This window comes from Trichosurus vulpecula, chromosome 1 (genome assembly GCF_011100635.1).
Source record: "Trichosurus vulpecula isolate mTriVul1 chromosome 1, mTriVul1.pri, whole genome shotgun sequence".
Lineage (NCBI taxonomy): Eukaryota > Metazoa > Chordata > Mammalia > Diprotodontia > Phalangeridae > Trichosurus > Trichosurus vulpecula.
In genome coordinates, this window is record NC_050573.1 from 360,025,762 (window position 1) to 360,052,047 (window position 26,286).

The window sequence follows — 26,286 nt, forward strand, 5'->3', positions numbered from 1 at the left end:
ATGTTTTCATTGTTAATCCTTTGGAATTATCTTGGACCATTGTATTGATCAGAGCAGCTAAGTCTTTCACAGTTGATCATCATTCAATATTGCTGTTACTGTACCTAGTTCTGCTCACTTCACTTTGCATCAGTTCATATAGATCTTGCCATGTTTTTTTTGAGAAACCCCTCTCATCTTTTCTAATAGGACAATAGTATTCCATCACTATCATATGCTACATCTTGTTCAGCCATTCCCCAATTGGTGAGCATCTTCTCAATTTCCAATTCTTTGTCACCACAAAAATACATTTCCTCTTTAACCACCTCACTCCTCATGAAGTCTGGCTTCTTCCCTTTTGTGACTGTATAAAACCTTGGAGTCTATGGACTTGGACCCACAAAATACATTCACGGTAGGCCATTTTTGCTCTATGCATTGGACGTTCTCCCTATTCTTGACTAATTCTCCTCATAACAACCCTATAAGAAACTGAGGCAGACAGAGATTGTGTGACTTGCCCAAGGTCACACAGCTAGTAAGTGTTTAAGGTTCAGTTGGCACTCAGGTCTTTCCAATTCCAGGCCCTGCACTCTATGCACTGAGCCACCAGTTGCCTAGGAACTCCTATGTTAATCAGTACTAGGGTTAGGTTGTGAGTGGCCGTTGAACCTCCAGCCTAGGCAGGCTAAGGAGACAGAATCTTCCCCCACCTCCAAAAGAAAATCAGTTTAAGTAAGATTAAAGTCATTTAGTAAGGGAATCCAGATCTATGATATGATTCATTGAACTTCTAGTGAAGACATCTTTTACCCAGCAGAATTCAATAATTGTTCTACAAATTACAGCCTTAAACAGTTGTCTGGGGGGCACTCACTCAGGGTCACACAACTAGTATTGATTTAAGGTGAGACATGAGTTCCTGTCTTCCTCACTCCAAGACTGGTCTTCTATCCACTATATCCAACTTGCTTGTTACTAAAGATTACTATATTACAGATCACCTCTATTACTATAACTAGGGAAAAATACTAAATTAGCTTGAAACATTTCAGATTATTTTTCTGCAAAAAGTGCGTGTGTATGTACATGTTTTCACATTTACATTGTAACAAGGATCGGGTTTTTTTAGGTCTGTTGTTCTCATCATCATTTGTGAGGTCTCTTGCCAAAAACATTCCCGGGCTGTAATTTTGAACTAAAAATATCAGGGTTTCTTAGGGTCACTTGAAGGAATGGAGTTAGGCTTCATAGGCTGAGTGTATTTTGTTTAATAATTTGCTTTTACCTGTGGAGCATGAATTTTTCTCAATACTTTGCTTACTATTTCAAACACAGTGCTCTCTACTTCAGATTTTTATGTATTTGTTTCTGTGTATATGCTATTTCTCCTCCTTAGAATGTATGCTGGTTGAGGGCCAGTACAATTTCATTTTTATCTGTGTGTATGCAAGTGCCTTGCATACAGCAGGCACTTAATAAATGCTTGCTGAATTGAATGAACCTTATCCTTCAGGGCTTATGATAAATGGAAGCAAAAAGATCACTGTCACAGAGAAAAATTTTGTAGGATTGGTTCTTTTGTAGTCATCCATTGGAATAGATGGCCATTGAGTTAGATTTTGTAACACTTGGGGATAGGGACCATGTTTGATATTTGTTCTTTGCCTTCTTCAAAGAACCCAGTCCAAAAATGAGCAAGAAGCAGTTGTGAAGTCAACACAAGTCAACCAAGCAAAAAGATATATTCCCTCCTGACTTGCTGGCTTATTTTCAGTTCCTTAGTTGGACCTATACTTTTCTGACATTAGGTTTTTAGAAATAAAGCTTCTGGCTTCCTCATTCTGACTGACTTTGATCATTGACCACCGGGAAAGGCCTGATCTTGGAAAGGATATGTCACTTCTCTGAGACTCCATTATCACTTCAGTAAAACAGAAAGTGGCTATCTCAGATGATTGAAATTCTTCAATTTCTGGGATTCTGTGACTTAAAACTCTTTATTTCAAGGGCTCCATTCAGAGACTTTTACTAGAACTGTGAAAAATCAAGACGTGCACATTTTTAAAGTAAAAGTCTTTTGTTTTTGTTTTTATGTGAATTCCTGATTTATTTTGAGGCCCTGAACCAGAAAGTCAGCTAAAACCACCATGCTCTCATTACTTCTGAAGGCATGGCAAATTGCTTTGGTTTTTGTAAGGATTCTGGAGAGACAAGGTAAGTTCTCAGGATCATTCATTTGCTTTTTCTTTAGGTAAATTTGATCTAAATGTGACAAATATTTGGAAATTAGATCTCTCTGGAAAGGAGCTAGGTAACTTGGCCCAAATCAGAGAGGATTCCTTTGCAAAAATGTTCATTTTTCCCCCTTCCCCCTTCTTGTCTGAATTGTGCAGATATCACAGCTTAACAACACAAGCTAATTATGACAAGTAAATATTCGCATACTCTGGGACTAAATGGCAATATTACACGTACAGGAACTGTCTCTTTAAAACTATAATGGGAGTTGGAAAAATATAGCCAGGATCCCATTATGAAAACAGCCTCTGTGCCGTCATCTGTTCTTTGATTTAGCCATTATAACAGTAAACTGTTGTGACCAAGAGCAGGAACACAAAGGGCAGCCTATGGGACAATTGAGACATGAGGTATGGGGCAGGAAAGCTAATGCTGAAAAGAGAGAGTCAAGTACAGATCTCTGTCTTATGGCAACTCAGGAAGAGGAAACTTGTTTTGTAACCACAATTGCCTCGTGTCTTACTTATACTAACAATGATCACCTGCAAATTCATTTGCTTTTATTAGTACAGGGCTCAGGGGGAGGGGAGGAGGAAACAAGACAAAGCAGCACTCAGCTTTTTCTTTTGCCATCCTTAAATTCAGCTCCTAGGCTGTTCTGACCAACTCTTCCCACTCCTGATCATGTGGGATGTTGGTATGTCAGCTGGTTTGAATTGCAGCTCCAACCTCCCTGTTTGTATTTTCTTCAGGTATTGCCCAAGTCCCTGGAAATCCTAAAACCACAGTACACAGAAAATAGCAATAAATTTTCTGATGTTGTGCAGAGAAGAGTTTTCAGAAGAGTAGATTCAATAATTGTCTTAAGGTACACTCAGTGTATTATGGATTTTGTGTTAAATATTCATCCTTGGATATTTTTTTTTGCTACCATGCCCTTTATTCAAGATGACTAATAAGTGAAAAAAAGGCTTTATTTTAGACTAGGTAGTTAAGAAATAAGCAATTGCACATCTAACTAGAGAAATCAGTAACATATCTTAGTATAGCCCAGTGGGAAGCACTGAAATCACAGGAACCTGATTCAAATCTCGCTACTAGTGCTTACTGCCTGTGTAAGTGAAGGCAAGCTTCTTAATTTCTCTGAGTCTCAGTTTCCCCCTCTGTAATGAGGAGGTTGAACTGAATGATCTTTTGTAAGGTCCCTTATATGATTCCCATGATCCCAGAAATACACAGTCATCCTTCAATCGAGATGGTTTATTGAGTACAATGAGAGTGATGTGTGTAAAGGAGGAGATATGGTCCCAAAAGCTTATAATTTAAAGAAAATACTGGATGAAGACTTGGAATATATACATAGTCTGCAGATGAAGGAGCACTTGGGAAAAGCCAGCATAGAATAGAGAAGTAGATTTCAGAAAAAATACAAGAGGCAAGAGAATAAGTATCCCAGGAATCAAGGATGGCAAGGCCCATCAGTTTCCATGGCTTGAATGATACCTTTATGTAAGTGACTCTTAAATGTATACATACTGCCTCAACCTCTCTTCTCTTCCATTCTCATGTTTCTATTTACTGGTTGTACATCTTCTCCTAAAGAGCAAATGCAACATGTCTAAAACAAAGCTCAACATATTTTCTATAAACCATCTCTAGATTTCTCTTCATAATTCCATAATTCATTCTCCCAATCATCCAGGCTCAAAACTTTGGAATCTTTTTCAACTCTTCTCTCTCCATCCTTACCCCTTTCAGGTGTCTCTCAGATTGATTCCTTTCTTTCCATTCCTACTGAAATCCCCTCCAGGTCTTCATTTCTTTTCAGCTTGACTATTGCAGTCTCTCCTCTGTCTAATCTATACTACATGCTCTATGTGATATTTTCAAATTCGCATTCCTACTTAGAATTCTGGCCATGTTACTCCCCTCCTCTAAAATCTGTATTGGCTGCCAGTTGCTTTACAAACAAGGTTCAGACTCCTTATGTAATTAGGCTTGTTATAAAATCGAAAGACCTTCGCAACCCAGGCCAAACTTGTATTACTCAGTATTGCCTGAGTGTGACCAGCAGCTGGTAGGATAGTCATACCTTTAATTTTTTCTTTCTTTTTAAAAAACATTTAATTTTTATTTTATTTTTTCTCAATTACATGAAAACAAAAATTTTTAACATTAGTTTTTTTTTAATTTTGAGTTCCAAATTCTCCCCCGCTCTTTACCACTCCTTGAGAAGGCAAGAAATTTAATATAGATTATAAATGTGCAGTCATGCAACACATTCCCATATTCACCATATCACAAAAGAAAACACAAAACATAAAAATCCAAATAAAATAAAGTTTTTAAAAAATATGCTTCAATCTGCATTCAGACTCCATCAATTCTTTTGCTGAAGATGGATAGCATTTTTCATCATGCTGAAAATAGCTAAGTCATTCACAGCTGATCATCATACAACATTGCAATTACTGTTTACAATATTCTCCTGGTTATGCTCATTTCATTTTGCATTAGTTCATGTAAGTCTTCCAATGTTTTCCTGAAAGAATCCTGCTCCTCATTTCCTATAGCATAATAGTATTCCATCACAATCATATACCACAACTTGTTCAGCCATTCCCTAATTGATGGGCATCTCCTCATTTTCCAATCCTTTGTCACCACAAAAAAGCTGCTATTAATATTTTTCTATTTGTAGGCCTTCTTCCTTTTACTTTGATCTCTTTGGAATACAGATTTAGCAGGGGTATTACTATGTCAAAGGGTATGCATAGTTTTATAGCCCTTTGGACATGGTTCCAAATTGCTTTCCAGAATAGTCAGATCAATTCACAACTCCACCAAAAGTGCATTAGCATCCCAATTTTTGCACATCCCCTCCAATATTTATCATTTTCCTTTTCTATCACATTAGCCAATCTGATAGGTGTAAGGTGGTACCTCAGTTAATTTGCATCTCTCTAATCAATAGTGATTTAGAGAATTTTTTTTTGTTTTTTTGACAGGGCAATTGGGGTTAAGTGACTTGCCCAAGGTCACACAGCTAGTACATGTGTCAAGTGTCTGAGGCCGGATTTGAACTCAGGTCCTCCTGACTCCAGGGCCGGCACTCTACTCACTGTGCCACCTAACTGCCCCTAGAGAATTTTTTCATATGGCTATAGATAGCTTTGATTTCTTCTTCTGAAAATTACCTGTTCATATGCTTTGACCATTTATCAATTGAGTAATGACTTATATTCTTATAGATTTGACTCAGTTCTATGTTTTTGAGAATGAGGCCTTTATCAAAGAGAGTTGCTATAAAATTTTTTTTTCCCAATTTCCCACTTTTCTACTAATCTTGGCCACATTTATTTTGTTTACAAAATTATCCATTTTATATTTCATAACATTCTCTATCTCTTGTTTGGTCATAATTTCATCCATTCTCCATAGATCTGACAAGTAAACTATTCCTTGCTCCCCTAATTTGCTTATGGCATCATCATTAAAATCTAAATCCTTTACCCATTTTGGCCATGTCTTGGTATCTGTGTTGATCTATACCTACTTTCTGTCATACTGTTTTCCAGTTTTTCCTAGCTGTTTTTGTCAAATAATGAGTTTTTGTCCCAAAAGCTTGGGTTTATCAAACACTAGATTACTATGATCATCTACTACTGTGTCTTGAGTACCAACTCTATTACGCTGATCCACCACTCTATTTTTTAGCCAGCACCAGATAGTTTTGATGATTAGAGATCTGGTATGGCTAGGCTACCTTGCTTCACTTTTTTTCATTAATTCCCTTGATATTCTTGGCCTTTTGTTCTTCCAGATGAATTTTATTATTTTTTTTCTAGCCCTGTAAAGTAAATTTTAAGTAGTTTGATTGGTATGGCCCTGAATAAGTAAATTAGCTTAGGTAGAATTGTCATTTTTATTATATTGGCACAGCCTACCCATGAGCAATTAATATTTCTCCATTAGTTTAGATCTGACTTTATTTGTGTGAAAAGTGTTTTATAATTCTGTTCATATAGTTTCTGGGTTTATCTTGGCAGGTAGACTCCCAAATATTTTATGTTGTCTACAGTTATTTTAAATGGAATTTCTCTTTCTATCTTTATCTGCTGAATTTTGTTGATGATTTATAGAAATGTTAATGAATTATGTGGGCTTATTTTGTATCTTGCAAATTTACTGAAGTTGTTAATTATTTCAACTAGTTTTTTAGCTGATTCTCCAGGATTCTCTAATAACATCGTGATATCATTTGCAAAGAATGATTGTTTTGTTTCCTTATTGCCTATTCTAATTTAATTTCTTCCCTTATTACTATTTCTAGGAACAATATTGAATAACAGTGGTGATAATGGGCATCTTTACTTTGCTCCTGATCTTATTGGAAAGGCTTCCAGCTTATCCCTGTTATAGAAAATGCTTGCTGATGGTTTTAAGTAGATACTACTTATCATTTTAAGGAAATCTCCATTTATTCCTGTGCTCTTTAGTGCTTTTAAAAGGACTGAGTGTTGTATTTTGTCAAAAGCTTTTTCTGCATTTATTGAAATAATCATATGATGTTTGTTGGTTTTGTTATTGATATGGTCCACTATGCTGATAGTTTTCCTAATATCGAACCAGCCCTGCATTCCTGATATAAATCCACCTGGTATGTGATCTTTGTGGTATATTGCTGTAATCTCCTTGCTAGAATTTTATTTAATTTTTTTGCATCAATATTCACTAGGGAAATTGGCTTATAGTTTTCTTTCTCTGCTTTTGATCTTCCTGGTTTATGTATCAGCACCACATTTGTGTCATAAAAGGAATTTGGTAGGATTCCTATTTAATCTTACTGATTCTCATGTGATTTCTCTTCCATCTTTATCTTTTTATGCTTTTTTATGCTTCTCTTGAGCTTTGTATTTGAAAGTCAAATTTCCTATTCAGTTCTGTTCTTTTCATCAGGAATGCTGGAAAGTCCTCTATTTCATTTTTCCTCTGGAGGATTATCCTCAATTTTATGGAATAGCTTATTCTTGGTTGTAATGCTAGCTCCTTTGCTTTCTGGAACATCATATACCAAGTCTTCCACTCCTTTAGTGTGGAAACTGCTAAATCTTGTGTGATCCTGACTGTGGCTCCATGACATTTGAATTATTTCTTTCTGGCTACTTGAAATATTTTCTCCTTGACCTGGGAGCTCTGGACTTTGACTAGTCTGTGCTCTGGTCTTTACCCAAAAAAGGGAGTAGACCCAGACGGCTCTGGAGGATAAAGTGAGGCTGGTGACTCTGCACAGCCCTCCTTCATTCAAATCAAAGTCAATTACAAGTCATGTCATTATCTCCCTGATGTCATGGTCCTCTTTGAGGATGAAGCACAAACTATACACATAAGTTCCCTTGTAGCCACCAGCACAAGCACTCCTTCTGGCTCTGGGACCATAATGACAAGTGCATCCCTCTCCTGCAGCCACAATCATCAGTGCTCTCCTCTGTCTTGGAATTGAGACCAGGGTCCCTATTTCCTGGTGTGCAATTACAAGCACTTCTTTCTTCCCTGGAGCCCAACCTGGGTCATTGCTTCCCTGAAGCCAAAAGAGCTATCTCTCCTTTTGGCTCTGGGACTACAACCCAGAAGTGTGTATGGGTAATGCAACAGGATCCTGAACACAGTTCCAGGAAAGGGTCCCCTGCGATCTCCTTCCAAACAGATTCTGACACCACCACCCCGCTCCGTGAACTGAGAGCTCCTGAAGTTGCTGCTGTAGCCAATGCAGCTGCCCCTAAGGTGCAGCCTGAACTGTGTTCTGGGTCCCATCATCACCCCAGTGAGATAGATCTTTCCAGCCAACTTCCTAAGTTGTCTTGGGCTGGTAAATTGTTTTATCCAACCTTTGGTTGGTTCTGCCCATCCAGAATTCTATTTTATTTTAGAATTATTTGGAGGGGAATTTGAGAGAGCTTAGCTGAGTACTTCTCTAATCCACCCTCTTAGATTGTGTCTAAATTTTTTTTTGTTGGAAATAAAGTGAACACTGTCCCTGAAGCCAGCTGCAATGATAGGCATGGCTTCTAAGATGTTAACAAGGTTCAGCTGATCAAGGATCAGCATGAATAGATAAAGTGTATGTAAGTCAAGGCTCTAATATGTATCTTCAAAGTCAAACCTAAAATCAAAAACAATATCCATATTAAGGGTAGTCAAGAATGGGGCCTCAGTACAGATAGATAAGACAGGTTAAGCTCCTGATCTGTGGAAAAGAATTAACAATGAATCAAAAGTATTTAGGGGGAAAATCCCTAAGGAAAGATAATAGATGGAGTAAAAAATCAAGTGTCTGGAAAGCTAACCAAGTTGTAGAAAGAAAATATATGGAGAGGAATCTAGGGAGTCACCATTGCCAGGTCTGATAATTTGGCTAGCTCATTGCCAAATATTTATTTGTACTAGGTTAGGCTGCCCATAGCCACATTATCTTCTCTTTCTGCCTAATATCCCATAGCTGGGCTAAGAGTAGTATCTTAGATCATCTGTTCCTTTTGGGCTTTGTCTTGGAGTTGCAGTTTTGTGGTAGTGTTCATGGGCTTCTTCAATAAATTCTAGACTTTAGGTGTTATGGGTAGGCCCCCAGTGGTAGCACCAAGACTAGGGAAGGTAATGGAGCTAGCAGCAACTGCATTAAGTTCCATTACAAGCATAGCAAAGCATGTTTTAGCTGAGATATTCCAGCATAAGGATGAATGTAATATGATGTGATAGACAACAAAGCTGACTACAATTGTTACCCTTTGCCAGGTATGAATATTGCAGAGCAAGATTTAGATACAGATAATCATCCAGGCCTTAGATGTAGCATAAGTATATTTTCTGGATTTTTGAGAAAATTTCCTTGCCTTGGGTGTATCTTTATGTCTTCCATAATCGTGGAAAGAACCAGAGTAGTAGTGTACTACCTGAATTTTCCTTCTTGCTTGGTCTCATATACTGTGGATATGCTTCTCGCATAGTTAATTTTCCAGTCCAGAAAATTTTGTGATTGTAAGGCCATCTTGAGACAGCACAAGCTGCATCCATCTCAGATGAAGTACTTGTCTATCTTTAGAAGCTCTAAGCAATGCCCTCTTTTCCTCAGGCTTATATCTCCTCCAGTCTACCATGTATTACCAGCAGTTCTAGAAACTCTAAGAAACCAAGATCACCCTGGCAACAAATTTCTCTAGGCCATTGATCATCATCACAGAAGAGCATGGATATAGCTGGTATAGTTCAGACTCCAGATATGCAAGATAGGGTAGGAACATAGCAAAAATTGAAGTGAATCCATAAGGAAACTGATATCTTTAGTCACCAGGCCATGGACTGATTTTCTTCTCTACTAGGCATGAGCCAATTTCCTGCTTAAGTTTCCTGAAGGATAGAATTACATGAAAGATGTTCCTTTGGGGTTTTGTCCTCTGTCTTGGAGTTTTAGTTTGGGGGAGTACTGTTGGTAGAATTCTTCCACATACTCTAGACCAGGCCTGCATAACCTGTGGCCATCCAGTGGCTTACGGCCCTTGGTCTACTTGCAGCATGCCATAAGATTTGCAGCAACCTCCGAAAAATGTGGAGGAATACATCCTTTGTATGTAGATGAAATTCTCTGGCATGCATCAAGGGCCCGAGGGCCAGACCTGGGCCCCAGGTTCTGCATCCTGCTTTAGACTTTAGGGGTTTATGGGTAAGCCTGCAGGATCAGCACCAAGGCTAGGGAAAGTAGCGGTACTGACAGCAACTATGTCAAGTGAAAGTGGGTTACAATCTTTTCAATGGACTACCCAGATATTATTGCTATCCTGAAAGGTTTCCCACAGCCAATAATATGGATTGCCTTTATTTCCCACCATGTCCTCCCACCAGTGTGCAGTCTTATCCATGTAGAAGGTGACTTGTAGGTCAGATTAGGCTGCCTCCCATGAGTAGTGAACTGGATCAACTGCCAGGGTGTCCATGTAGGCAGTGAGTAGAGAAAAAAATGGAGATGAAACCCATTTTTCATGTGAAATAGCATTGTAGGATCATAGATCTCGAGCTGTAAAGGATTTCGGAGGCCATCTAATCCAACCTGTCCTGCCTCCACCCATTTTAAAGATGAGGAAAGTGAAGCCCAGGGAGGTTAAATTGCTTGTCAAACCACACAGGTAGCAAACAATGGAGATGAGATTTGAACCCATGCCCTCTCCACTATATCACATTGCTCTCTATAGTAGGTTATGGATAGTTGAGGGAATGAGTTATAGACAAATTCTGTGAATGATGATTCCTGTCTTGGTGATGAAGGGTGCAACATCTTAACTACTACCACAAGGGGGAGTTTCTGCATTCAGTCTGCCTACCAGACGGAGGTAGGAGTATAGAGCTGATGAACCCTTATAATGAAGGCAGGGAATATGCCGGGGACCATGACTGGAAATGAGGTGAACAGGTAGATTGTGGAGTGGCACCATTGCTGGCATCAATGTGGCAGTGGGAATGAGAGGATAAGCCAATTGTTTCTGTGTCCATACGCTTTAGTGTCAAATGTACAGAAGTAGAGAAAGGAGATGTTGAGGAAGAAATAGAATTGATGATTTAATGAGTTAAGGGTGACAGAATTCTCACTAGTTAATGGACTCCAGGATAGTGGAAGCCAGAACTGAAATTATTCGTTTCTGTTCTTTTCTGTCTCCTTTCATATGACAGCAAAAATAATAGCCAGCACTTATATAGTGCCTATCTATGAATATGCCGGGCACTGTGCTAAGCATTTTGCAAATATAATCTCGTATGGTCTTCAAGACAACCCTGGGAGGTAGCTGCTATTATTATCCTTGTTTTACAGTTGAGGAAACTAAGGCAAGCAAAGGTTAAGTGACTTGCCCAAGATAAACACAGCTAGTAAGTGTCTGAGGTCAGATATGCTGTTAACTTGCTTTAAAATGATTCTGAATAAATTTCTATTAGGATAATTAGTCTTCCTTTCCTTTCTTGCAGATGACCTCCTGTAGCAGGAGTTTAAGACGGACAATGCCTGAGAATCTTCTAAAAAGGACTAAACCAATCTCCCCACCCAGCCTTTCTCGAGTGAATGGCTGGTCTCTGCCCCTCCACTCCTTCCAGCTCGTTGCTTGGACAGCCTACGTGTACTTGACCATTGTAGCGTTTGGATTGTTCATTCCCTTGCTGCCATATTTTTGGAGGAACATCACCTACATTGTATCCTTTTTGTCCATAATTTCAAAGGAGATCTGCCACTTTCTAATATGAAAGGGTGAGCTACCAATAGAGACACGAAAGAGAGTATTTTGAAATCAGGTTAGATATTCTTAGGCGAATACAAATCACATTCAAAGAGATATGGTTTTCATAGGCTTTGGAAGCCACCTCTCTAGGAGTTGGAGATTTTTTTTTCAAAATTTAAAAAAAAACCTGTATTTATGTTTTGGGGGTTTTTTTTACATCACCTTTGTTTCCAAACATGTATTCCTTTTCCAACTTAACAAGCTATCTTTTTTAACAATATTTTAAAAAATAAATAGAAAGAAAAAAGCAATTCAGGAAAACCAACCAATATATCAATTGAGTTTGACAATATATGCAGTGCTCCAAAACTCTTCAAAGAAGGGAGGAACTTACATTTCCTAAACTCCTCTCTAGGGCCAAGCTCATTCATTATAATTACACAGTGTTCAGGTTCATGTCTTTCATTCTTTCTATTTACATTGTTATATTCATTAACTATATTGTTTTCCTGGTTCTGCTTACCTTATTCTGCTTCAGTTAATTGATCTTCCTGTGTTTCTCTGAATTCTTTACATTTATTTCTTATGACACATTAACATTTCATTTCATTCGCGTATCATATTTTGTTTACTTATTCCTCACCGATGGGTATCTATTTTTTCCTAGTAACATGTTGTTACCAAAACAAAGTGCTGCTATGAATGTTTTGGTGCATATGGGACCTCTCTTTCTATTTTTGGTGTTCTTGGGGTAATTGCTTAGTAATAGGCTCTCTGGATATGGATAATAGCTCTAGAACTGGAAGGGACCTCAGAAGCTATCGAATTCAATACCTTTATTTTACAGATGAGGAAACTGAGGCCCAGGAAGTTTAGGTGACTTGCCCAAGGTCACAGTGGTAGCAAACATCAGAGATCAAATTTGAACCCAGGCTCTTTGCTTCTAGAGTCAATGTTCTTTCCTGTTTATCATGCCTCCATCAGAGAACATTTTAGTCACTTCTTAAAAATAATTTACTTTCCAGAATAATTGAGACATTTCATAGTTCCATCAATAATTTATTACTTAGGTTATCTTTCCACAGCTCTTCTAATTTTGACATTTTAACTAAGATGTCAATTCTCAGTGTATGAGATGAAACATTAGAGTTGTATCCTGAAATTTCCCTTCCCACTTAATCCTACTGCTGGAAATTGAAGGAAATTTCAGGATAGAATGGAACAGGACAGAGACTAAGCCCTTGACTTTGAGTGTCCTTGATGTCAAATGAAGAAGGTTACAAGAAGAGTAGAAGACACATGTTGGATTCCCAGCTCTGTTATTTATTTAATGCCTGAGTAATAATGACTTGAATGGCCACATCATTTTATCTCTCTTGGTTCAGTTTTCTTACCTGTAAGGAATTAGAAGAGTGGTATCCAAACTGCTTTTTCTCCTGCATTTGTTTATGAGTTATTTTATACTCTAGAATGATAATGTCAAACTCAGATAGAAGTGGGGGCCAGTAAACTATACATAAAGATCCCTGAAGACTGCATTATTGACTTAGAAAACTACTTCTTAACATAATTTATGTTCCATGTATTTTTATTTATTTTGTTAAATATTTACCTATTCCATTTTAATCTGGTTTGAGCCAGAAACCAAAGATTTGCAGTTCATAATGTGCCCTACAGGCCTCATGCTTGATACCTGTGTCATGTCCACTGGTCAGTTTTTGTAAGGGTACTGTATGAAGCTCAGAAATATGTATGCTCCCTTCTATTCAATTCAATAATAAGAGGTCAATAATTAGATATTTACATTTCTAAAATTCTATTATTTGTTAATTTAGTTCTTGTTTATATTTTTATGGGATTTATCTAGTTCTGAAAAGGAGCACTTCCAAGTCCTCATCTATTATAGTTTCATCAAACATCTTTCTTTGCAATTCAATTAGTTTTTCTTTTAAGCGTTTAGATACTCTGTCTTTCAATGTATGTAAATACTGATATTATTTTATTATCTATGGTACCTTTAAGTAATTTTTTTCTGCTTATTTGGATTCTCCTATGACTTAATAAATTAATTCCCATTCTTCAGTTTAACCCTATATTATTCTTTATGTTTCAAATGTGTTCCTTATAAACAACATATTTTTGGATTCTATTTCCTAATTCATTCTGCTATCTACTTCTGTTACATGAGTGAATTCATCCCATTCACATTTATAGTTAAGATAATTATGTTTTCCCTATATCATACTTAACTTTTTTTCTCTCACTCCCTCCAACCTTCTTTTTACAAACAGAAAAAAGTGTAGAAAGAACTGAAATAGGGTCATACTACTTATCTATAGGCGGAGTGGATTGATTCTACTCTTTCGCCTTCCTTTTCATTACTCAGCCCTTACTTGAATTACTGGTTCTTGTACTTTGTTTCTCTTTTTTAAATCTCCCCTTGATGATGTGTTGGTAAGCAAAATGAACTCTTAGCACTCAGTTCAACCAAGTGCCCTTGAAGAGTTTGGCTTTTGTTTCCTTTGATTAATTCAGTGTATTTCATTGAGTCTTACTAGGTGCTAAGCCCCAGGCCCAAACCCCTATTAGGTGCTAAGCCTATGTAGGTGGGAAGCTCCCGGGGTACTAAGGGGAAGTGCTAACTCAAGAGCCAATCATAGGAGCCTAAGTTCTAGTCATTCAGATGACATTTGATGATGTCTGGAACAGTATAAGAAGAGGAGACAGAGCCATTTGCGCAGGGGCTCTCACTCTTGGTGGCGTGGAGACTCCAGGCAGCTGTAGCTAAGAGCCCTCCAGCTCATAAACCCGGATGCTGGGACTTTGTTAAACTCTGGTAACTATGTATTGGGATTTGAATCAGACAAGGTCTGTCTGTCGCTTTGTACTTTGTTTGTATTTTGCTCTGAAGTTCAGAGTGCTGGCTTTTTCCCCTGAGCTGAGTGAGTGATATTTGTATGTTGGACTAAAGCAAAATTGTCAATCCCTTAATGTTGCTTTCCTTAGTAAAGCAGATCTAAAGAGCTTTTGCAGCATGCTGGTAGTGTGCTTGTTGTTGGGCTTGTGTTGGTCTTTCAGCCCCCCCACAACAGCTGCTAGCCGGATTGTTGAAACAGATGATCAGCCACCTGGCTCGTGGGTGTTCTCTCCACATTTCTGACCCTCCTCTTAAATTAATTTTTCCTACTCCCTGTCCCTGCCCATTTCCCTGTTGAATTTCATGTATTTCTATTCCATATTCTCTGTGTGTATTATCAACTCTCCTTTAACCAGTTCAGTTAAGAGTGAGATTCATGAGGTGTTCACTGTCCCCCAACTCCCAATTCCAAATTTTTATAGACTTCTATGAGAAACAATGAGTTCTTCCCTCTTGTTTCCCATTTCTCTCCTAGCATGCTCCTTTTCCTTATCTTTTCTTTTCTTTCCTAAAACCAGCAAAACAGAACAAAATGGCCCCCACATCCTGCGTTTGTCTTTTTGAAATTCTGGTTTTCTAAGCTCTGAGGGGCCTTTTAGTATGTAATCATCCCCAAAAGGTTCTCTTTAAGGATAGCTGATAGGTTCTTCCTTTTCTGGGTAAAGAAAATTAGGTATTGCTCCTTCCCATAGCACCTCTCTACCTTTGAAAACGCAGTGAAGAGAATAGAGCACTTAGAGTCTGAAGAAATGGCTTTGACATTTACTAATTGTGTGACTTCTGGAGGCAAAATCACTTAGCCACTCTGAAAGTTTTCTTACTTTTAAAATGAGGCCTATGGTAGTTTTATCACCTACCTTATAGGGAGGGCAGCTAGGTGGCATAGTGGATAGAGTGCCAGGCCTGAAGTCAGGAAGACTCATTTTCCTGAGTTCAAATCTGATCTCTGACCCTTATTAGCTGTGTGACCCTGGACAAGTCATTTAACCCTGTTTGCCTCAGTTTCCCCATCTGTAAAATGAGTTGGAAGAGGAAATGACAAACTATTCCAGTATCTTTGCCAAGAAAACCCCAAATGGGATCATGACGAGTCAGACACAACTGAAAAGTGACTAAACAACAAATCATATAGAGTTGTTATAAGAAAAGTACTTTGAAAACCTTAAAACACTAGAGAGAGAAATACAAGGAGACCATTTTTTGTGTGCTTTTTGTTTGTTTTTTTGTTTTTTGTTGGATTTTTTTTATTTTGTTTTTTGTATCATGGATGGGGTTAGCCTTGGGGCAAAACTGGGTCATAGGTGAGGTTTTGCTATCCAACAATGGACCATTTATAAGTAGGTGATCTCCAGACTACATGTGCCCCCAGGTCTAAGGTTCTCAGGCATCAGGTTGGTAGGGTCTGACCTTGCAGCTATGGTTCAGAACTTCTGTTGTCATCAGTGATATGGGATCCAGGTGGAGCATCCCTACTGAGATTCAGGGAGAAGTGTTCTGACACTCTGAGCAGCACCTGGGAGACATTTTTTTTTCTAGAAATAATGGTAGTTAGTTGGAGTTGAAACAGTACTCTAGTAAAAACTTGAGTATCCTATACCTTCAAAGAATAAGTCACTCTGGATAATGTATTTTTGCAGATAGCTGAGGATAATCCTTAAAGTGCCAGAACTTTAAATACATTTACTGTTACAGGAAACTTTTCTAAAAAGTACTATGTACTTCCCTGTTTTCTTATACCAGGCTTATCAAAGATTATTTAAGCAATTCTTCTTCTTACTGACTCAGAGTCACCATCATGATCAACGGTAATTGTGGTATGTCTTGGGTGTAGCTGTGGGTTCTGATGCAGATACAGTTGTAGATGGGGATGGTTTTTGAACATAGAGAAAAGTCCAAAAATGACACCTAAACTTGTTTTCTTGGGGAAAGTCCCCAATGATTTTGATTTTATAGTCATTTGACTCTTTCTCACAAAGATGAAGTAAAGTAGAGGTTGGATGAGATGTCTTCTAAGGTCTCTTCCATCTCTGTGTTTCTATGATTCCATAAGAATGCATAATCTAGCCATGAGCTGCAGAATTAGCACACAAAAGGCTAAAGCAGCCTTCTTCCAAATGGTTTTCTCTCTCCCCAAAAGTTCTTCTTCATCTGCCCTGTCCTAGACTTGTGATTCTTTGTTCAAAATATTATTTATGATTTCTACATCACCCCCATGGCAAATGACAGCATCTCTTTTTCAGCTTACACCTATTCATATCTCATTTCTACTTGATTGTTGACAGAGTTTGAAGGAGTGTTCTTCACTCTTAAAGGAATTTATTCCCAAGAATGAGTCTGGTTTGGGGATGATTTATTCCATAGCCTACAAAGTCTTCATCATCATGAAATATCTCTGCAGACATAACACCCCTCCCCCAGATCCTTTCTCTTAATGTTCTTTGGAGTTTTTTTACTGAGAACCAGTCACACAAATCAGTCTAGGGTGCTCAAAATTTGGCCAGTGCATCATATGGCGCTGCTCCATGTCTTCAGATGACAGCCTCTACAAAGAATTTGAGCAGTTGCCTTTTCTTAGCCAAGAAGTGAATTCGTGTTATACTGATCCATCAACATTGTCCTGTATTACCTTTTTCAGATCATATACAGATAAGAATTTTCTCATTTCTCATTTAATAATTCTCGTTTGCAATACCTTCTTATACGCTTCTGTCCTTTTCCTTCTGCTTGAGTAACCATCAGAATGGATGACATAGAGGGAGCCTACCCCACACCTAGATCTGTTGTGACTTGTGTATAACAGGCTACAATGCTCTAGCACATTAAGAGAGTTTCCCACAGTAAAATACACAATGAATTCCCTGTCCCAACTGAACCAGGGTGGTTGTTGTACTGCCAGCAATAGTACACGGGACCCTGATGCCTTCATGTCTTCTTGAGGTTTATAAGAAGCATTTCCTTTGGTTTTGGTGTTGTACCCTGAGGGCCAGGGGCCCTTTCCATCTGACTTTGCATGTGTATTTTCTCTTCATTAGAAGGTGAGGTCCTTGAGAGCAGGGACTTGTCTTACTTTTCAATGTGTATCCCAGTACTTGGCACAATGCTTTTGTACCTAGTAAGTGCTTAATAAACACTTTGTTCATAATACAGATAGCTATGTCTCCTCCCCTCCCTCCCCCCAACCAAGAGATGTTTTATGTCATGAAGGACATCACCTTTAAATGGTACAATGCTGGTCTAATCCAGCTTTCCCCCTTTTTTTTTAGCATATGGTTCTTTGCTGTCATAGAGCTTTAAAAAGAGAAACTTTGAGGGAGGAGAGGAGAGGGAAGTTCCGCTTCAGTGGCTCCAGCCCTTCTGGACTCCTGAGGGTTTTGCAAGGCTAAATTCGGGAGAGTTAAGGTTTACAGTTTTAGTAGAATACTTCAAGCATGAGTTAAATAGGCCGCTGTGGACCAGCCTAAGAACATAACCACCATTTAGAATATTATTCCTATGAGGAAATGCCTTCTGGTTACAAACAACTTAGGGAAGAGCTTTTGGAATACAACCTGCTAGTGAACTAGATGACTGTCTGGAACAGTGGATTCGAGGCCAGAGTAAACCACCCTATTCCCCCATGATGCTGAGAACATGACGTCTCTGTCTTACCTTCTCTGGAGCTGTACACCATGTTGTTTCTAAGGAAATGATTGATGTTTATCTGAACAGCTTCAAATTTGAATTGGACTTCAGCTTATGAAAATAATGCTATTGTTAGCCATGAACAACTATAAACATCTAGAGTCTACTGAGCAATTAGGAGAATACAGAGTGTCCCAAAAGTCTTAGTGTGGGTTTAAGTTGTGAAGCTGTAGATGAAAGCTGACAATCCTTTGCTTCAAGACACTTAACTGCTAATAGAGCAGAAGCACTTTGACCAAGTGGATGTTACCCTGGCCAGAACTGTAGCCCTGAATTTAATTGTTAACTCCTCTGCAACACTGCCCTTTGGTCTGATTTTATATTTAGCAGTGTTTTGGGTTATGTTCCCTTTTGGGGGAGGGTCTTTTAAAGGATGAGACAAGGATAATAAAATAGCTCACAGTGTCTTAAAGTTGGACAGGACCTTAGAAGGCATCTAGACTATTTTCCTACCCCATGCATGAATCCTCTCTCCAATATCCCAGATTTGGAACAGCGAGCTTCTTGATTTCATGATGTAGCCTGGTCCAGTGATGGACAGCTCTTAACAGAAGGAAAGGTCTTCCTTCTGCTGAGCTGAATCCTGCCCTCCAGAACAATGCAGAGTAAGTCAAATCCTTCTCTGTTGGCTATCATGTTTCCTCTTGTTCTGCTCTTACATAATGAGAACCAGATAATAATCATTGTCATAAATACTGGTTAAGCCACATTTTGACAATTGAGAGGCACTTGGCTCATAACACCTTTAATTTCTACTAGCCAGACATATTTGTAGGATGCCATGGCAACTCCTTGATTTCACATACATAAGTCCCTCCTGCTTTTCTACCTCTGACCCTCCTGGAAGAGCCATTTACTCTTATTCTCTCACCCACTTTCAACTTCCATTGTTTCTAATAGCAGATAACCCTTTGCTTCCATGGCCGCTGCCTTGTAGCCACAACGGACCTGAAGTATGCTCAGGAGCAATGAGCCTGGGTCCAAGCCACTGTTCTTCAAACATTTAGTTGCCTACTATCTATCAGGCTGTCAATGAATTGGCAAACACTGCCTCCATACAAGGCACTCTGCTAGGGTGCAGGGAAAAGGAGATACATAAGGTGCATGCCCTGCCTTCCAGAAGTAGGTCATAGCTTTCTTTTTTCCTTAAATAGTTATTAGAATGAGGCAGCTAATCCAGGTGGTGTACTGGATATCATTCTGGACTTGGAGTCAGGAAGACCTGAATTCAAATCCAGCCTCAGATACTTACTGGCTATGTGGCCTCGAGAAAATCACTTAACCTCTCTCTGCCTCAGTCGTCTTATCTGTAAAATGAAGGATAACAATAGTACTTACCTCACACTGTTATTTTGAGGATCAAATGAGATATTTGTAAAGTGTTCTGCAAACCTTAAAACTTTATATGAATGTTAGCTATCATCATCATCATCATCCTCTTTATTATTATCATTATTACTAATAGAATTACCACTCTATAGTATTCTATAAATTCTACTGTATTCTATACAGCTAGATAGTACAGTGGATAGAATGCCGGGCCTGGAATCAGGAAGACCTGAGTTCAAATCTGGCCTCAGACAAATTAGCTGTGTGACCCTGGACAAGTCACTTAACCTTGTTTGCCTCAGTTTCTTCATCTGTACAATGAGTTGGAGAAGGGAATGGCAAACTACTCCAGTATCTCTGCCAAGAAAACTCCAAATAGGGTCACAAAGTCAGACACGATTAAAAATGACTCAACAACAACAAATGTACTCTTCCACTCCTATCAATTTCCCACAGAGAGGGAACATGCCAACCTACTTTCCCTAGCTTGCTCTGTAATAAGGATACAGGACAGAATCAATCTCATAGAATCCAGTTTGAATACCAAGAATCTGGAAGTTACAAGTCTTGAGAGAAACAGCTGTGACCACTAAGGCAGAACTGCTAAAGCACAGGAAAGACAAGGGGCTCCAAACTAATTCTGATTGCTACTGGACCCCTCCTCTTCTAGGAAAATGAATTGGAGCATGCTGAGTCCCACACGAAGTGATCCTGACATTAATATAATCATGGCTGTCTAGTGCCTCTGATTCCAAGGCATTTTTCTGGGCACTGAGGATATTAAAAAACATTAAATACAACTCCTGCCCTCAATGAACTTACACTCTGCTTCAGGACATAGAAGGTACTCATCAAAAAAAAAAATAACATTGTAAGGTATTATATGTTAAACACATAATGTTTACGTGTTTATGTTAACACAATATTATAGACAATAAGAGCTTTCAAGGAAGAAAAATTACTAAGGCCACTAAAGAAAGAAGAGTTGGATTTTATGTGGTAATGGTAAAAGTACTGAACTTAGAGCAAAGACTTTGGCTTAAATCCCAAATCTAACAGTACGAAACTGTGTGCTACAGGGAAAAGAGCACTGGCTCTGGAATCAAGACCTGGATTCAAATCCTGCCGCTGATGCTTGTGACCTATATGATCTCTAACAATTTCTGAGACTCCATCTGCAAAATGAGGAGGTTGTGCTTGATGGTCTCTAAGGTCTCTTCCTGCTCAAATACTATGATCCTAATCATCATTGTGCAGCATTGGGGATAAGCCACTTAGCTTCTCTGAGACTGCTTCTTCATGTATAAAATGGAGGGTGAGGATGATGAAAGTTGTGCTTCCTATCTCACAGAGTTGCTATGATAAAAGCATTTGAAGACTTTAAAAATGCTATATAAATCCGAGGTTGCTTTTGGCTTTTTTGTTTTGTTTTGTTTTTAACAAGCTGGATCTTGAAAGAAAAGCAGGACGCAATCACATTGGAAGAAGTAAGGGTATTTTTAGGCGGGGGAAACAGTAAGAGAAAAGTCTCAGGAGCGGGAAAGTGGATTGCCATACTTAGGGGGATAAAATAAGCCTGGTGGAAGTAGAGATTTCATGTAGGGGAATAGTGAGAGAGATAATACTGGAGTCTTAGGTAGGTTTGAGGAGATTTGATTGAGGAAAGTCTTATTTATCAGGCTGAGAAGTTCAGGCTTTATCCTGTAGTCACTAGGGAGTCATTATAAGTTTTTGAGCAGGTGGGGTGGGGCGGAGGGAGTTGGGGAGATACGTGTGTAAAGTGTTATTTTAAGAAGAATAATCTAGCAGTGGCACAGGATAAATTCAAGGCATGAGGACTTGTTTTTAACCAAGGTCAATCCCTCTCTTTGTGCCTTTCATCCTTCTCTTTCTAATCCTTAATTTGTCTTTACTCACTGTCCCTTCTTCACTACTTATAAACATTCCCAGGTCTCCAAAATCTTTAAAAAAAAACCTTTCATTTAATCTTACTATCTCTACTTTCATATAATATTGTATAATATATGTAACATGTTATATGTATATTATAAGGTTATGTACATTTATGCAATATAGAATATAGTATATAATATACACATATGTAATACTTGTATAACACATCCTCTCTCTTCTTTTTTAGTCTATTATATATTTATCTTTTTTTAAATTTTCATTTCCAAATTCTTTCCTTGCCACCAGCCGCTCTTCTACCCATTGAAAAGGCAAGCAATATGATATGAATTATATATGTGAAATCATGAAAAACATATTTCCTTATTAGCTATGCCACCCAAAAATGTCTAGAAAAATAGAGAAAATTATTCTTCTATTTGTACTCAGAGTTCACCAATTTTCTCTCTGGAGGTGGATAGCATTTTTTACCATGAGTCCTTCAGTTTTGGATCATTGTATTGATCAGAGGAGCTAAATCTTTTGCAGTTGATCATCATTATAAAATTTCAGTTGCTGTGTACAATGATCTCCTAGTTCTGTTCACTTCACTTTGCATCAGTTCATATAGATCTTCCCAGGTTTTTCTGAAATCAATCCTCTCATAGTACAACATTCATATAGTACAGTATTCCATATAGTACAATATTCCATATAATAGTATTCCATCATAATCATATACCACAACTTGTTCAGCCATTCCCCAATTGGTGGGCAACCCCGCAATTTCCAATCCTTTGCCACATCAAAAAAAGCCACTATAAATACTTTTGTACACAGGTCCTTTTCTTCTTTCTTTGATCTCTTTAGGATACAGACCTAGTAGTGGTATTACTGAATCAAAGGATATGCATAGCTTTATAACTCTGTGGGCATAGTTCCAAATTGTCTCCATAATACATGGACCAGTTCATGACTCTACTAACAATTCATTAGTGTACCTATTTTCCCATATTCCCTCTCACATTTGTAATTTCTGATAGGCGTGAAGTAGTACCTTACAGTTGGTTTAATTTGCCTTTAATCAATAGTGATTTGAAGCAATTTTTCATATAACTATAGATAGCTTTGATTTCTTCTTCTGAAAACTGCTAGTTCATAGCATTTGACCATTTATCAATTGGGGAATGATTCTTATTTTTATAAATTTGACTCAGTTCCCTATAATTGAGAAATGAGAATTTACCAGAGAAGCTTGCTGTAATTTTTTTATGTTACCTCATTGTCTATAGTACCTTTTAGTAAATGTAATTTCCCAGGTTATCTCTTTTAACTAGGCCTGTTTTTGCTTTTGTTTTGTCTGAAATCATGATTTCTAACCTTGTCTTTTTCATTTCACCTGAAACACAACAGATTCTGCTTCAGCCCCATATTTTAACTCTGCATTTGTCTTTCTGTTTCAAGTGTGCTCTTCTAAACAACATATTTTTGGATTTCAGTTTCTAATCCATTATGCTATCTGCTTCTGTTTTATGGGTGAGTTCATCCCATTAACATGCACAGTTATGATTACTAACTATATATTTCCCTATATTCTATTTTCCTCTGTTTATCTTTCTTTTTCTCTTTTTAACCTTTCCCTCCTCTAAAGTTTGTTTTGCTTTTGACTATTGTCTCCCTTTTATTACCCCTCCCCCCTTTCTGTTATCCCCTTTCCCTCCTTCTCTGTTGGATAAGATGGATTTCTATTCCCATCTTCACTCTTCCCAATTTGAACCAATTCTGATGAGAGTGAGGTTCAAGTGTTGCTTGCCACCCCCACATCCATTTCCCCTCCAACATAAAACTTCTTCCTTGTATGCCTCTTTTATATGAGATAACTTCCTCCATTCTTTCCTTTTCCCTCTCCCCAGTGCATTCCTCTTTCTCACCTCTTCTCTTTTTTTTGAGATCATCCAAACATTATCTACTCATACCCATGCCCTTTGTCTGTGCAGACTCCTTCTAACCACCCTAAAAATAATAAAGTTATTAGGTGTTACATGTATCATCTTCCTATAAAAGAATGCAAACTTTTTAACCTTATTGAGTCCCTTTTGATTTTTTCTTCATGCTTATCTTTTTGTGCTTCTCTTGAGTCTTATGTTTGAATATCAAATTTTCTGTTCAGTTTTGTTTTTTTTTTCATCAAGAATGAAAGTCCTCCATTTAATCAAATATCTATTTTTTTCCCTGAAGGATTATACTTAGTTTTGCTGGGTAGGTAATTGTTGATTGTAGTCCTAGCTCTTTTGCCTTCAAGAATGTCATATTTCAAGCCCTCCACTCCTTAAATGTGGAAGCTGCTAAATCTTGTGTAATCTTGACTGTGGCTATACAATATTTGAATTGCTTCTTTCTATCTGCTTGAAATATTTTCTCTTTGACAAGGGAGCTCTGGTATTTGGCTATAATATTCCTAGGAGTTTTCATTTTGGGATTTCTTTCAGGAGGTGATCAATGAGTTCTTTCAATTTCTATTTTACCCTCTGGATCTAAGATATTGGGGCAGTTTTTCTTCATAATTTCTTGAAATATGATATCTAGAATCTTTTTTTTGATCATGGCTTTCGGGTTGTCCAATATTTCTTAAATCATCCCTTCTGAATCTATTTTCCGGGTCAGTTGTTTTTCCAATGAGATATTCCATATTTTCTTCTATTTTCTCATTCTTCTGACTTTGTTTTATTTTTTTCTTGATGTCTCATGGGGTTATTAGCTTCTGTTTGCTCAATTCTAACTTTTAAAGAATTATTTTATTCAGTGAGCTTTTGTACCTCTTTTTTTTCATTTGACCTATTCTGCTTTCTAAGTTCTTTGGTGAATTTTTGTGCCTCTTTCATTTAGCCAATTTTGTTTTTTAAAGTGTTATTTTTATTCAGTATTTTTGGCATCTCTTTTACTAAGATGTTAATTTCCTCTTTGTACTTTTCTTGTATCACTCTCATTTCTTTTTTCTTTTTCCTATTTTTAAAGAATTTTTCTCTTTCTTTAACTCTTCTAGGAATTCTTGTTGGGCTTGCATCAAATTAGCATTTTCTCTGAGGCTTTGCTTGTATTTTTTTTCACTTTAGTGTCTTTGAGTTTGTGTTCTGGTCTTCTCTTCCACAATAGTAGCTTTTTATGGTCAAGCTCTTTTTTTGTTGTTGTTTGCTCATCTTCCAAGCCTATCTCTTGCCTTCTAACTTAATGTTAAAGTTGGTTTCTGTTCACCTGGGGGTAGGGAGACACTGTACCAAGCTTCATGCTTTTTTTCACTTCACCATTTTCAGAGCTAGGTCTGGGGGTCTACAAGATTTCAGTGCTTCTAAGGCGGTATGATCCAGGGAGAGGTGTGGTCACTGCTCTCTTGGTTTGCATTCTGGTCTTTACCTAGGAAGGGCTCCTGTGCCCTTACAGTCTGGCTCCTATAGCAGCAAGCATTAATGCTCTTCTCTGCCTTAGAACTGCAGCCAGAGTCTCTGCTCCCTTGTGACTGACTACAAGTGCTCCTTTCCACTCTAGAACTTCAACCTAGAACTGCGTCTAGGCAATTGAGGGGCAAATCAGTGCCAAGTCCTATACCCAGTGCCAACACAGGGGACCCCTGTAATCTCTTTCTGACCAGTTGTCTGATCCCTTTCTCATCCCTAGGCCTTCTCCAGAAGCTGCTACTGCCACTTACGCAGGCACTTCCAAGGCATGCTGCTGGTGCTGCCCTCTTTGTGTGCCCTAGGCTGGGGCCACCCCAGTGTCATAGACCTCCCCTTGTCTGAGGTTGCAAAAATGTCTCACTCTGGCCTTTTGTTGGATTTGAGGCATTATTTTAAAGTCGTTTGGAGAGGAATGTTAGGAGAGTCCAGGTAGGTTGCTGCCTCTATTCAGCCATCTTTGGCTCCCTCCCTCACTTTTAGACCCCCTGCAATTTGGCTTCCAACACCGTCACTCAACTGAAACTGCCCTCACCAAAGTCTCAATGACTGCTTAATTTCCAAATCCAATACCTCTTTTTCAGTTCTCACCCTCCTTGACCCCTCTGCAGTGTTTGACACCATTGGCCACGCCTTCCTCTTGGATTCTCTCTCCTTCTGGGTTTTTCATGCCACTACTCTGGCCTAATATTCCTACTTTTCTGACCACTCCTCTGTTTTCTTTGTTACTGTTCGGTCATTTTTCAGTCATGTCCAACTCTTCGTGACCCCATTTGGGGTTTTCTTGGCAAAGACACTGGAGTGGTTTTCCATTTCCTTCTCCAGCTCATTTTACAAATGAGAAAATTGAGGCAAACAGGGTTAAATGACTTGCCCAGGGTCACACAGTTAGTTAGTGTCTGAGGCCAGATTTAAGTGCTGAAAGATAAGTCTTCCTAACTCCAGATCTGGTGCTCTATTCACTGTACCACCTAGCTGCCCTTCAGTTTTCTTTGTTGGATCATTATTCATGTGCTGTTCCACATGCACAGGGATGCCCTCAAGGATCTGTCTTGGCTGCATTCTCTTTTCTCTTTATATTCTCTAGGTGGTCTTGTCAGCCTACATTGGTGTAATGATCTCTATGCAGTTAACTCCCAAATATACAGGTACATCTAAATCCATATCTACATTTATGTATATCTATATCTATACATATCTATCTATCTATCTATCTATCTATCTATCTATCTATCTATCTATCTATATCTTGTATTCTTTCTCTCCTTTGTTCCAGTCCTATATTACCATCTCTACCTAGATGTCACAGAGTCATATTAAACTCAACATGACTCAAACAGAAGTTATTGCTGTATATTTTCTACGAAACGTGCCCCTTTTTCTAACTTCTTAATTTCTATTGAGTATACCACCATCTTTCTGGTCACTCAGGTTCACAATCTCAGAATCATACTCAACTGTTCCTTCACACCATGTACAGTTATTTGTCTAATCATGTTGGGTTTACCTTCACAGCATTTCTCACATACTATCCGGGTTT

The 26,286-nt window shown here is 38.3% G+C and overlaps 1 protein-coding gene across 1 annotated transcript in view; it reads left to right on the forward strand.

Moving 5' to 3' along the window:
- Positions 1 to 7,869: 7,869 nt before the first annotated feature.
- LOC118838424 (palmitoyltransferase ZDHHC11-like) overlaps positions 7,870 to 26,286 on the forward strand; it is a 124,457-nt gene continuing 106,040 nt past the window's right edge. Inside the window, exons 1-2 of the mRNA XM_036745723.1 lie at positions 7,870 to 8,007; positions 11,233 to 11,454. Of these exons, the coding sequence (XP_036601618.1) occupies positions 7,870 to 8,007; positions 11,233 to 11,454 (360 nt within the window). The remainder of the gene's footprint in view (positions 8,008 to 11,232; positions 11,455 to 26,286) is intronic.